Raw genomic sequence first — 14,758 nt, 5'->3', positions numbered from 1 at the left:
AGAGCTGTAGTTCCTTCACAAAAATACCTGGAAATACTCTGGGAAATGGAAAGCCAAAATTATACCTGACTTTTACGTCTATGCAAACAAGTTACAGTCTGATGCAGCCAGATGATCTGGCTGTAGTCTAACACTCTTTAGAGACATTGGGGTCTTAATGACTGTGCTAAACATTTAAGTGTTTTGCAGACTCCCTTGATGTCTATCTAGGCTTGTGTCTCAGTTACCTGAGCGATATCTTCCATGGTTTCCTCTATCAGCTCGTTAGGCAGAGAAATCATCAGCTGAAGAATTCCTATTCCTTAAAACTACATTGGAGAAATCCTTCTCTTTTTAAACTTCTTTAATTTTTTTATTTTTTTTAGGGAAAAAAAGAAGCATTTGTATGGAGCAAAGCTTTGCACATAGATCAGATTTAGCGAGGCTTTTTTTGCTCTGCAGGTAGGGTGCCAAATCATCGCTAATGTTATGAAGGGAAGGAGAGGTGCCTGTCACATGCAGCTCTGACCCACACAGGATCTAATTTTGTGCTGCCTTTGCAGGTTCACTGTCTGTATTCATTTTGTCATTCCCTTGCATTCCCAATTTGTACATAAATGAGCAGCATGATGTGGTAAGGACCAGCAGAGCTGCCATTCACCTGCAAGGTTACGTACAGTTCTTTCTCTGGTTTTGTTGGAATGCCTTTCACAATTCCTCATAACTTCTCATCCTCTTCATACTTTGATTGTAAGAGTAGAAAGTGAGTCTTTTGTCAGACACTTCTGTGTCTTCTATTCCCTGAATACAAATCTTTAGGCCCTTGCAGCCTCTTCTATTTTTTGCTCCCACATTTTGATTCAGAGAGGATCTTGGTTGGTTGAATGCAGTTTTTGGGTTCCCAGTGACTTGTATAATTATGTTTTTGTAATGAATGCTGATGCTGCACCTGGGTTGGTTGCTGCACCCTCCTCTGAGGAGGAGTAAGGACTGCCATCCCTGAGGAACAGCAGTGCCTGGAAGTAGATCAGGTTTTCTTTGGGGAATTAGGTTGAGTGCTTTTGGTTTTCAACTAAGGTGGAAACCAATATTGGAATTCAGAGCGGTGGGGAACCTAGGAAAAAAAGAGTAAAAGGAGGCATTTAGACCTACAGGGATACTTTGATGGCATTTGCTTACATAATTTAAAAGGTCTTTTTTTCATGTCAAAGTCACACAGATCTGCAGAGGAACTTGCTTACATCCCTGGTGCCTCCCGTAGCTGGCGAGTATCATGAACTGTGCTGTACCCAGCTGTACACACCAAAGGACTTCCGTGACCACCAGGCTGCCTTTTTGCATGCCTTCCTGCTATCATTCCTTTGTTCACTACAAACTAAGAAAAACCTCCTGGTGTTCAGGAGCTGGTGTTTTAACTGCTGCCCTGGCACAACTCTGAAAACATGCTGGGGGGGGCACAGACAGTAAATTCCCAGAGCTTCATCTCTGTCTGGAGAAAGTCACTTCACTTGACAGCACAGTGGACAAAGCTGCTTTGAAAGCAGCTGCTAGCCTTTTTCTTCTTTTCTTTTTAGTTTTCTTTTTTTTTTTTTTCAACATACCCAGGTCAGCTGTGAAATGCCATCCCCAGCATGCAGAACAATGGCAAAAAATGATGGGGGTCTTAAACTTCTTCCCCAACCTGCTGTTCCTGCACATTGCAGAATAAAAAAATAGGAAAACAACTGCTGAGGAGGCTCCCGAGTGACCCCTTGTGTCACATTGAGACTGTCCTTGTTCCCACAATAGCTGCACCAGCCACTGAACTGTGTCATCACATCAAGTTCACAGAAATAAGGCATTTTCATGTTGTCTCTGCTTCTCAAAGCCATGCAGAGAGGATGTGGTATATACATACATGTGCAGATACATATTTTAAATCTGTAACACGTACAAGTTGGTAAGTCAGTAAAATAAACAACTTGATCTCTATTTTTATGTATAAATTTACACACAAGCCCATTGATTGTTCATTTTCCTGCCCCCCCCCTTCACTATGCAAAGGAATGTAAATATGCTGTTCAAAATTCAGATGTTCTCATTTGGCTTCCCAGATGTTTGAAGTTTCAATAGATTTCTTTTTTGTTGTTGTTGTTTTTTCATAATTTCTTCTGCTTCATCTTGTGAAGTGCTAAACCATTATTTCTTTGTGCCTGCACATTGAGATTCATCTGTAGGCTCTAAACTGCCTCAAAAGTGCTTCAATTTTGCATGAGCACTAAGCTGGGGACTGGGAAGCATTACCCACTGCTGAAGGCCCAGATCATTAAAAAGAGCATGTAAATCCTCTGAACCAGAAATGAAAAGTGCACAGATCTTCTTTGTGAAGTCTCAACTGCTGCTTTAAGTAAAACATGAACCATTGGCATGTTTTTTCCTGGCCCTTGAAAAAAACTAAACCAACATTTTTTCTCAGCTGCATGTTCCTCAATCAAAAGAAGGGAAGACTGGGCTATGACCCAAGAGCTGGAGCTGGTCAGAGCTCATACTCCTGCTTTTTTCTCTGTGGACAACCTGTGTTCTTTCCACCCCCTGTAAGTAACACCAGCCAGGCAAGGGAATGACACCTGGGGTTTCTTAGTGTCAGGATAACTTTTGGGTCAAGATGCTTCAATTCACAATTGTTTCTTCTCTTAGACTTCAGCCTCTGTGAGTTCAGAAATTATGATGCCCATTGTAAAATGTAAATATATATTTATAGGGAATTTTTTTGGAGTCCTGCTATACCAGAGCTTAATGTTTTTGTTCCAGGAAAAAGGAAAAAAAAATGTGGCAACTGTAGGCACATATTGTTGTATGTGGAAGAGAGCAATGAATTTTGAAGCAATTTGTACATATTTGCAAAAACTGCTGTCAACCAGAAAATAGCCTTCATTAAGAAACAAAGGGGGAGGTGTTTTTCTTTTATTTCTGAATAGTTTGTAAGCTGAGAACAAGCAATCCAATGCTGTTCCAAGGTATGAAACAGCAGTAGTTCAAGGGTGATGTAAAGCAATCAGCTGCTGAGATTGGCCGGGGGAGGAGATAGCAGAGGGGCTATTTCACCTTCCCAAGGGGACAAACCACAGGGCTGCACTGGCCACCCCCACCTTGCTGGCAGGGACCAGGGCATGTGGCTTTTCCACCAGCATCCAAGAACTCTGTTTTGAAATCTCCCCTGCATCTTACACAACTTGGTCCTTCAGTTGTTAATGGGAAAAGAACAAAACCACCTTGTTTTCACTGAAAGAAAACAAAACCTAAACAGAATACATGTTCTTTAATTCAAATTCAAAGTAAAATCCCTCCGAAGACAGCCCTTTGTAATTTTTGTGTAAGTCAGTCAGTTAAAAAACAGGGGAGCTGGGATTTTAGTTTAACTCAATACCATTAGGTGGTAATTAGATAACATAGGTAGGGGATGCAAGCCAGTGCAAACCTGACATTGATTTTAGAGCAATCTTGACTTTATTACACTGTTGCCTTCACCTGTGTTAATTTGAGTTCAGAATGTATCTGTTTCCTAAAGAGAAAGTTATGAAGAGACCAAAAATAGCTGGAAGATTTTAATTTAAATATTTAAGCTAATATTTGTGGAAAATTGTTTGTGATCTTCACACAGTTACTTCATATTGCCAGCCAGCCTCAATTTGTGTAAAAGCAGTGTATTGAGACAATACAGGTGTAGGCAGTCACAGTGTGAAGGATTACTGGGTGTAAAAGCTGTTTACTCTTTTAAACTATCTCTGGATATCTATCTGTCTGTTAAGATTGCAGGTACTCTATATAGAAAATAAGCTATAGGCAAAGTGTGCCATTCTGCAATCATCTCAGTCCCATTATGGTGCACAGAATACATTTTTCTCAGCAAGAACTTTAATATTTGAAGCTGTTCTTGTGCACAGCCTATTTATTCATTTTTAAACATCAAATTCTATAGCTTAAGTACTCTGATATATTCTAGTGGAATAACTCTCTGACTGTAAGGAATCCATCTCTGCAAGAGGGTAAATAAATTTAAATTCCTGCATAGCACTGATTTTTTATTTTTTTACCTTTGTGAAAAATTTACTTCACCAAGTAAAGCAAGCAGACAGAGGTTGTTGATAGCACCTGTGATGAACAATTAAATAAATTGGACGGGTCATTCCAGGCTATCCATAAGTAAAAAGATCATAATTCTTGACTTTGGTCACTTACATTTTGCCATTAAAGGTAAAAGGACAAAAGATTGCATAAAAAGAAACCAATCTGTTTCCCTTTTATTAAATCTGTTTACAGTCATACCACTTTGACTTATGGTCTTGGCCACTTTCCTGAGGCAAAACTATGCTACTGTTTTAAGTGGTTCTTTGGTGAGGCTTTGTTAGAACTCTTAAGTCAGATGAGGAATATGAGGAACATAATTTGAGTCTATACCAGCATGAGTGTTTCATAGGTGTGCAGAGGAATGCCCTACCCCAGAGCTGGTCTGCTGCTGGCTCCACAAAGCCTCTTTACATCAATCAGAAACTGTCCCTGCCCTCTGTATCCCCTCCAAGTAGTGGGAAGGGACATTTGGGGTCTCAACCACTTGGGGGAACCTGGGCCTGTCTAAGCAGGGAGAGAACCACCAGCACAAAAGATCAGGTTTGTGAGGATGGTCTGAGAACTGACTTTGCAAAATTGAATGTATAAAGGATTGCAAGTTACCTTTGTGAAAATGGGCTGTATTTCCATACTTATTGGCAGTGGCTGTGATATACCTGCCATCTATATGCAGGTATTACTGCAATGTCTTTTTCCAGACCAGTAGGTCATGAAGTTCCATCTCCTTGAGAAATGTGTTCTTTGGCGTATGTGATTACTAATTAATGAAATACCTTTTGGGCAAATGAAAGCACAGAAGCACAGAAACTCTTTGAACTACTTACAGAGAAAATAAACAAAGTATCCATGCAGTCTCTTAGAGTTTTGTAAGTGCAGTTTAGCCTTGCGACTAAATAGCTCCTGTTTACTGTTCTGCCAGAGGGTTCCAACGCATACCAGTGTAGCACTTTCACCAAAATTGCTCTATCAATGTCCTGAGGAGTATTTTCACAGGTCTTGGGTATTAATATCAAATGCTGAACAGTTATGGCAGCCAAAATATATCAAAACAGTCTCTTGGCAGAATGATGCCTAGTGAGCTGTAGATATTAACTCTGTGACCTAGACTGACTCCAGGCTGAATAATTACATTTGATTAATTGATCATAATTTTCTGTTTTCTGATGGTTTTGGTGATCATTTATTGTCTTGTTGCAGTCTTATATGGTCATAGAACCTTGAGACATTTTTGTTTCCCTAGAAAGAAATGCATCTCATCAGCAAATCTGTTTCTTTTAAAATCATTGGGAAATTTGCCAATTACTTCAGTGGATGCAATATGGAAGCCAGGAGTTATAACTGTAGTTATCAATAATCTGCCATAATATCTACAATTACATTGCATTTGCATGCATTAAAAAAGATAACATTTGTGCCTCTAAAGACCAGATAATCTACCTCACAGTTTGTATAGCCAGCTAAGTTAAACACTTGGGGACCATGTGTATGGAGTGTGTCTTTGCTTTATTGTGTTTCTAGGATACAGTTATAATAAAAGACCATGCATACAAGGAATGATTCTCTCTTCACACTTCCTTTTGATCCATGAGGGACATTAACTTAGATTTTGATATACACCATGAACTACTGCCTCTCCCTTCTTAGCAGTAGGAAGACTGAGAAAGATTCCTTCCACCCTCTGCCTTTCTCTGCCCATTAATCCCTCATAGCCTGCAAATACAGAAATAAGTAAAGTTCTGGTTCCTTCCTACCCCTTTTTAGAGAACAAATTGTATTAGTCCCAGAAATACATTTATTTTATTGAAAAAGCTGTGCTAGTGAGTAGGCAAAAATTGTGACATATAGACAACTTCTTAATTCACTGGACTGGGACATAATTGCAGAACAGTTATGACAAATTTCACAAGCCTTCTTCATTGCTATCCTCCACCCTGAACTAGACCGAAAACTACTAGGACAAAAGAATATCTTAGTCTGGTTGTCAGCTGGTGACTGAGCCACACCCAGCCACTCACTCCCATGGTGGGATGAGGCTGAGAATCCAGCAGGTAGAAGTGAGAAAACTCATGGGCTGAGATAAAGGCAGTTTAATAGGTAAACTGTGCAAGCAAAGCATTAATTTAACACTTGGTAGGCAGGCAGCTGTTCCCAGGAAAGCATGGCTCCATCACAGGTGACTTTGCAGGACAAATACCACCACTCTGAACATCTTCCTTATTCTTCTCTCAGCTTTATATGCTGAGCATGTCAGGGATATCCCTTTGGTCAGGTCTTTGTGGATTTATAAAAGGAACCTGTCAAGCATTCTAGCTGCCCACATTGCTGTTATTTCCCTTCAACTCTGTTTTGACATTGCTCGTGATAGAATATCCTGACTTCTTGGGGTTATTCCACCATCTAAGTGATTATTATGTAATTCTGGAAATGTGCAGCTTACTCAAGTGTTCAAAAAAACCCCCACATTTATGTTGTGTATCTTCACCTGCTATATAGTTTAGCTGTATAAAGAACTAGAGTGAAAAATTCAATATATTTCTAAAGAAGACGATCAGGTAGAGGATTTACCCTTCTGTGAGAAGATGACATTTTTTTACTTAGTGCAGTGACAAAGGCCAGTACCAGCTAGGTATATGATACATTAATTATTGCTAATCTCTTAGTCTGTCTTGAGTGTATTTGGACAAAACACATGGGCTCATTTTACAAAGCAACTTCTAATTTTGCTCTCAGAGATTGTGCACTCACTTATAATCAAGCAATTTGATAAACAGTTGCCAGTTTATCAGAGGTGCAGCATGCCACATTGTCTGGAAATATTGAGACATAGGTTTTTCTTTTTTTTTTTCTCCTTTTCCCTTTTTTTTTTCTTTCCTCTAGCTAATGTCCTTTAGTGTAGAAGCAGAAGCAGGTCCAACAGAGATAAGATGAAGATCTCTGTTTGAAGTCATCATGCAAGGGTTTTCCTGCGCTTGGTGCCCATGGGAGATGGATAAGCAATACACTCCTGAATGAAAGCAGACAGAGTATGCCAGCTCCTCTGTGAAATCTAATGTACAGCAGTGTGTCAACTGGTAACAAGGCAGTTGCTATCTGAGATATCTCAGCAAATTGCAGTGTTTTGCAATATGGCCTAGAAAGGGATTTTCTGTTTGGGGTGATGTTAGAGGGTGCTAGAAGAAGGAATAAGATTGTGAGTTGATACAACAAGGGAAATATGTCCCCCTTTGTGCTTGCCCCAGGGTCTGAGGCTGGGTGTGATTCAGCTGGTGAGGGTTTTCTCCTAAATCAGTGTTGCTCTTTGTGCAATAAGGCACCAGTGGGTTGTGCTGGGAAGCAGTGGTGGAATCAAATCTCTGAGTTCTGGCCATGGGTCCTTATGTCCCAGATAATCTTGTGGCACCACCAACTGGTTTTGTACATTTGAACTCTAGGAACCATAGTTTACCTTAGAGATCAAGACATGGTGATGTTTTTTGCTTGTAAGCAGAAAGAGGTAGAATTTATTTGCTATGGAAAGAAGGTGTGCATCTCCTTGGTCATGGCACAACTGTTGATGCTACTTAAAAACCAAATCACTTTGAATAATCTGAACCTGTCAGTACTTCTCAGCCATCCCAAAAGGCATTACCAGGAGTAGCTTGTTATTTTGAATTAGAAAGCATCTTAGGGGGTCTGAGATGAAAAGTTCTGCTGGTGCATTCATAAGGAGCAGCTATTTGTAATATAGTTTTGTATCTTCCACAGACGATCAGAAAACAGCATTTGTGTCCTGAATGTTAAAGCTATTTCATAATCATTATTAACCAGTATGGTCATTATGAGCATGCTTGTTTTGGCCCTTGGGTAACAAAGTTCACTGCTCCATCAAGCTCTGTCATAATGAGCATTATTATAAAAAACATAATATTGTAACCTTCAAAAGCTCCCTGGGCTAGTACAGTAAAAACTGGGGGAACGAGCTGAATCTTTAGGCTAGCAGCAGTTGCACTGGGAAAATATAACATTTTTAATGGATGTAAGGTACATGCTCCTCTCCACCCTCTTCATGCTCTTCTCACCAGGACAAAAGCTATCCCTCAGACCCGTCTTGGAGCCTAATTAGCTCATCAAAGTAAAATAAGTTTATAACACAGTATTCACTGCATATCAAATTCCCATGCACTGCTTTGATTTCCATTCTTTGGAGTGCTGTTACCATATTTTGAGTATTTTATTTCAAAGAGAAGAGCTATCAAGTGTTTCCCCCAAAGAAGTTGATTATTCAATGGCTAAAGATGTCAAGGATAATGAAATAAAAAGGGAGCTGGGCTGTGATAGTCTCTAGCAGGAAAATGCATCTCATTAGAAAGCATTCCCACCAGAGGAGTCTGTGGTGTTACATGCCTTAATTCCTTTCTGCTGCTAGGTTGTTGCCCAAGTTTGGGATGCAGGCAGCATGCAGCCACAGTGGCAGCGCACAACTGTGTGCAAACAGTAATTAATCACCGGCTCCCTGAATGGAGCCTCTGTGAGGCTGGAGGCAAATCAAAGGGCTGGCCTGCTTTCCAGAGCTTGAGGAACACGCCATGCTGTACAACTGGGAACATTCACCTTATGAATATCCCCTTGTAAGCCCTGTGGCAGGAGGCTGAGGGGAGCTGGCCTCCACAGGCTCAAGTCTGTGCTCAGCAGAAGGACCTGCCCTTTGGTGTTTGGTGATGGGGACACACTGTGCATGCTCTGATCCAAGGATAATTCAGTTCAGTTTCCTGGCAATTCCAGAAAGAAAAAGAAAATCAATCTCACTACACAAAAGATTTGTATATGAATTTATATATTCAAGGCTGTTTGCAAGAGTGCATCTTTGAAATGGCCACAGTGTTCTCTACAGGCAGATATGCATTAGAAATTTGTCAATACTTTGGCATCATGAGCAAAGAGCAAATATGCTGAGAAAAGGTGTAAACACTTTCTCCCACCCCCACCCAGTAATTAAGAGCCTTTAGACCAGGGAGTGCATTTTGAAGCAGAGAAGGGAGTTGTGTCAGTGTGAAACACAGTGGTTGTCATTAGAGGATCCACACATTTTGCAGTGATGCTCACAGTAGTGTCTGAGACACCGCAAAATTTCCTTGCACTTAGAAGAAGCAAAAAGTCTTCCCCAGAGAGAGCACTGTGTGGGAAATGTGGGCAAATCTCGGTCTGCTTGGGAGGATGGCAAGTGGATCACTGTCCTCATGGGTGCAGCTGTGGGTTTGGGGGAGGGTTGTGCTGAGATGGGTTATGGAGGGCAGGGCCAGAGAGACTGCCAGGCACTGAATTGTGTTTCACTGTGTTATAAAATCCCTTTAAAAATATCCCAATATCTGCAGCATATGTGACAGTAGTAGTGCCCTAATAAGGCACTACTTGCCTTAAGTATAAGGCAATAAGCTTGCAATAAGCATACTGCAGCACATGTGCTCATCATTATGAAGTATCAGGACATTTTCTGCCATCCTAAAATCCATTTTCATGGCAGCTCAGTGTCACAGTGAACAGGACTCGTCCCTGTGTTGTGTCTGTCTAGCAAAAAGAGATGAAGTACAAAAGGGCTAAGGAAGTCATATAAATTGAATGATTATGTGGTTTTATGATATATCAAAATAAAACTGGTCTGGAATGTCCCTTGATGTAAATTGTCCTAGACATGTGGTACAATTTATATTAGCTGAGGTGCTGTTCCTCCAATTTGTCTAAAATACATGCTGTATGTGATGAAAGTCAAAATCTCAGCAATTAGTTTTTCACTCACCCACATCTCTCATTATGCAGATAAAGTGGGAGTTTCTTTCCCTTTGCATCCTTATGACAGTCTACATTGCTGAGTAGATATTTGTAGAGAAATGTAAGTTCTCCCATCAGCTCTGCAAGCAGATTTCTGCAATGACACTCATTTTCTGTCCCTCAGTAAGGCCAGCACTGACCAGTGTTCCTTGCCCCCTGACAGGTCTGATTGTGCGGGAGGTGAGCATCGAGATCTCGCGGCAGCAGGTGGAGGAACTCTTCGGGCCGGAGGATTACTGGTGCCAGTGCGTAGCCTGGAGCTCGGCGGGCACCACCAAGAGCCGCAAGGCCTACGTTCGCATTGCCTGTGAGTGCTCGGCTGGGCAGGGGGGGTGGTGGTGCTTGCCTGAGGAGATGTGCAGTCTCTGCCTTTTCAGGGAGATGTTTCGTTTCCAACCACGCTGTATTTTGTGCCGTTGTTGATGCATACTGAAACTGAGGCCTTCAGAAATATTCACAAGAGTTTCAGTTTATTTTCTTCTTAGGAGCTAAACCTCATTCTCCTATGTGTGGCATCAAAACTAGTATTAATTGAGTACAGCAGTTTTATGTCCCCATAAAAGTGCCTGAAGCTAATGAGTAGGAACCTTAAAAAAGCAAGCTATGGAAAGAGGCAATAGCTGTTCTTTTCACAGAGCCACAGAATGGTTGAGTTTGGGAGGCACCTTTGGAGGTGATCTGATCCAGCCATTGGCTCAAGAAGGGACACATAGAGGCAATTACCCATGACCTTCTCCAAATGCCTTTTGAATATCTCCACAAAAGAGACCCCACCACCTCTCTAGGCACCCTGTGCCACTGCTCTGTCACCTTTACAATGAGAAAGTGTTGCTTGATGTTCAGAGTGAACTTTCTGTGTTTCATCTTCTTTCCATTGCCTCTGGTCCCATCACTGGAAAGAGTCTGGCTGTGTCTTTGTTGCACTCTCTCATCTGGTAGATGGGATCCCTCTGAGCCTTCTCCTCTTCAGGATGAACAGTCCCAGCTCTCTTGGCATTTTCTTGCGGGAGAGCTGCTGCTGTCATCTTTATGGCCCTTTGCTGGACTACCTCCAGTATGTTCATGTGTCTCTTGTACTGGGGAGCCCAGAACTAATCCCAGCACTCCAGATGTGACCCCACAAGGGCTGAATTATGGGACAGGATCAGCTCTCTCACCTGTTGTCAATGCTTTTTCTCTAGCACAGCCCAGGACATCATTAGCCACATTTGCTACATTTCTTACTTAATGTCAGCTTGGTGCCCACCAGAACACCCAGGCTCTTTTCTGTAAAGCTGAAAATATGTATCACTGTAGTCAGATAATAGAGCTGCTGTTCCTTAGCAAAGAAAAATGTGTGTTTAGCATATCATGTGATCAGATTGGTAATATGAGTTTGAAAGTGGTCATCTGAACCCCAGTATTTCATCATTGTTATTCATGGCTACTAGCCTCAGTATTTATTTGGAACCATTCCCAGCTTAGACCCCAAGAACACAGGGCAACCAGTTCCCTGAAAACAGATCTTCATTTGACTGTACAAATATTTAATGTTCATTAATTTTCAAAGAGGTGCTTTTCTTTGTAATAGAGTAGTCACACTGGGGACTCCCATTTCTCTTTCACATGATGAAATACTGTTCTGTATAATAGGAAAAAAATATAACATCTAGAATTGCCTTTCTTCCACTGCTTTCACTCAGCAAAAACACAATTTGTGAGAAAAGGTCATTGGAAGCTGGATTTGCAGCCTACTTATATTCCCTGCACTGTGCCTAACAATTTATAATAGGATAAGAGAATTCTTCCAGCCAAATAAACCTTTTCACAGACATATTAGAGGAAGGACTCTCTGTCATTATAACTCTCCATTAAAGGCTTGGTTCTCCTTCTGTTCTTGAGAAACTACTACTTGGTTAAATCCTCAAAGAGGAGGTACCTTCTGTATAAACATCCAGATACAAATCTCAGAGGTGCTATTTAAGTACCCATTTATGAATGCTTTTATTCCAAGTAAAATAGGAAATAGGGACCTGTACTTTTAAGTATAGGCCTGCCCTCAGAGAAGAATTTCCCCAGGGCTAAGGAGAATTAAGATTATTGTACAAGACAGTCTTCCTGCAAAAGCAGAAATGCCATTACATGTGTGCATATTGCTTTCTCGTGACAGGAAGCTTTTCAAAACTTTGAGGATTTTCCTTTTTTGTAATGAAACAAAAGAGAGTGGTTTCAATTCTTTTTTTCTTCCAAGCAGTCAGCACTTCAGAGAAGCTTAGCAATGTTTGAACAGGTTTTTTAGATTATGACTCTGCAGTTAACTCATTCAGTAGAGTCTCATGTCCTGCCAGGTAGGCCCTGACAGATGCCCATTAAATTAACACAGTTTGGAAGTATTTTATATATACTTAAGTGTATTTTACTTGATATTTAAGTAATTTTTGTGTCCTGGCATACCTGTGCACCTAATTCCTATGTAACACATAATCATTATGTGTCAATGCAAGTTATTTTATATCAACTGACATTCCCAGGTGTCCCCATTTCTATTGAAGGTGCCCATAATACAGAGTTTGCTTATTTTACTTACTATATTTTGGAAAGAGGAGAACAATCAGTTCAATGATTTTTCCAGAGTCTTAGTGGCTTTTTTTTTTTTTCCCAGAAAAGTCTAATTAAACAAACACCAGGGAATTTTAGACGCCTGTAACTCAAATGTGGCTTTGTATTTTACCAAAAGTTTTTTAACCTCTTGTCCCTGAATTTGGGATTTTTGGACAGCTGTGACAAAGGCAGGTCACTTAGAGTCCCTGGGATTAAGGATTGAAGTATGAGTCCTTCAATCTGTGGATTCTAAACCAGCAACAAAAGCACATTCTCTGCAAAATTCTCCATTCACAGATTTCTATAAATTTGTCAGGTAACTCCAACCTACTTTTTGAGAACTCGGAAAGATGATGTGGGGAATATGCCTTACTTTGTGATGTCATTTGCTCTGCAAGTCCACTGCTTTAACCTCAGTTACACCAACACTCATCTGCATTCACAACTTTGACTTCTTAGGACTGAATCTGCACTGGCAATAAAAAAAAAAAATTGTGTCATAACAAACTTTCAATGCAGCTGGTTAAGCATTCTGATGGCTACACAGTGTGCCATAAGGCTGGGATACAATGTAGGTTCTATACAGTATTTATTAATCTAGGAAATCAAGGATGTCCAAATCTTAAGAGGGACAGAAGAGTCCATCTCTCCACATCAATCTGTAGCTATAGCTGCTTATTTGTCACCAGTGCAGTCTTCCCTTTTAATTGGCAGAAGAGTGAGCACTGACACCTTTGGGAGAGGTGAGGGCCAATGGAGCATGTAAACTGCTTAAGTGGAATTATTTATCTTAATACCCGAACCTGGTGATTGTATCTTGACAGGTGCAATTGTAGCATAACTAGCCATATCTAGCACATTAGGAAAAGCTTCTCTCCTCTTTCTCTGTCTCTCTCTCTCCCACCCCACCCCTATCTCCCTCTCCCCTCTCTCTCCCCCTTTCTCCCTCTCTCTGTTCATTTACTTCTCCTTTTCTCCTTATCCACCTTCTGTTTTTTCTCCCTTATGCCCTTACGTCTGATTCTGGAATTATTGTGTCCTCTCAAGGGCTGGAGCTGCACTCCATTAAAACAAACAAACAGAAAAATAGCACCTAGCATCACTGTTCACTGAGCGTGTAATAGAATTAACTGAAAAGTAATTTGAAAGTGTGAAAAATGTGCATCCTGGAAAAGCAGCTTGTGTTTGTTTAATACAGGGTCAGGCATGTGTCAGAAAGTACATAACAGCCTTGTCAATGAAAGTTCTCTGTGAAAATCAATTGCAACATTGCTTTGACCAAGAGCTTCAGTTATTCAGGAAAGGAATGATCTATAAATATGGACTAAAGATGCTGCTGGCGTTCAAAGGTTGCCCATGCTGGCAATACAGGCAGGAAAAAAACCTGAGTTTAAAGACAACATTCCAGCTTCCTTAAGTGTTCAGGGCATTTAACAGCAAATCACTGTTGCACTCCTGGATCATGTGTGTGCTGGGAAATGACTCCCTTCTGTGCAGGCTGTTTCTGCAAAGGCATGTTTTTCCTGTTTCACGGAATTCATTGTCTTGGGGCATCAGTCTCCCCATGAGAGCAGAGCTGAGCATTTCATCCTCTTAAACCAGCAGATTTGTCAGGATTAATTTTCACTTTGCCATTTTAGATGTATCAGAAACCAAAAAAGTAGTGATACCTAATGTACATATCCTGGTAGAGCTGGAAAGATACAATAAATTTTCTGAGATATTTGCCTAGGAAAGTGCTAAAACACATTTCCTATTTATTTGCACATTTCTGATTTATTCTACGCAAATCCTATGAGGAGCCTTAGAAGTCACTAATATGTTTTGATACAGTTTTCCTGCTCAATTAAAAAATTTTCCTGTTGTGGAGAGAGGGAGAAAGGAGGGATTTTGGGCAGCTTTACCTTCAGCTGTGAAAAATGCAGCCGAATATAAAGCTTTATGTGAATTTTCTGTAACAGAGCTGATGCCATTGAGCAGATAAAACTGAACGGCACAAAATTCCTGTTAAAACAATGAATGAGATCTGCGCCTATGTAACCAAAAGTAGAGTCAAACACACTGGAACATACATCTGATAAAGCCTAAACAATAGCTGCAGGATTTGACCTAATTTTTAGATCAGATAATAAAGGGCTAGCTAAGACAAATTGCTTTGAGCCCCTGTGCATAGAGCTTTTCATTTGCACCACTTTGGTACTGCTGCAGCTTCACTGACTTCATGATGTTAACCCATGCTCTCCTTGAGAAAATATAGTAAAAATTTAAGCCCTTAATCTGCTCCCAG

At 40.7% G+C, this 14,758-nt stretch overlaps 1 protein-coding gene across 2 annotated transcripts in view; it reads left to right on the top strand.

The window, feature by feature from the left end:
- Positions 1–14,758, top strand: part of UNC5C (unc-5 netrin receptor C) — a 250,987-nt gene that overhangs the window by 163,759 nt on the left and 72,470 nt on the right. For both annotated transcript variants that reach the window (XM_054633032.2, XM_054633033.2), the window contains exon 3: positions 10,055–10,198. In XM_054633032.2, coding sequence (XP_054489007.1) covers positions 10,055–10,198 — 144 coding nt within the window. The remainder of the gene's footprint in view (positions 1–10,054; positions 10,199–14,758) is intronic.

Source organism: Agelaius phoeniceus, chromosome 4 (genome assembly GCF_051311805.1).
Source record: "Agelaius phoeniceus isolate bAgePho1 chromosome 4, bAgePho1.hap1, whole genome shotgun sequence".
Classification (NCBI taxonomy): Eukaryota; Metazoa; Chordata; class Aves; order Passeriformes; family Icteridae; genus Agelaius; species Agelaius phoeniceus.
Note: the sequence above shows the minus strand (reverse complement) of the source record. Positions and strands in the feature narration are given on the sequence as shown.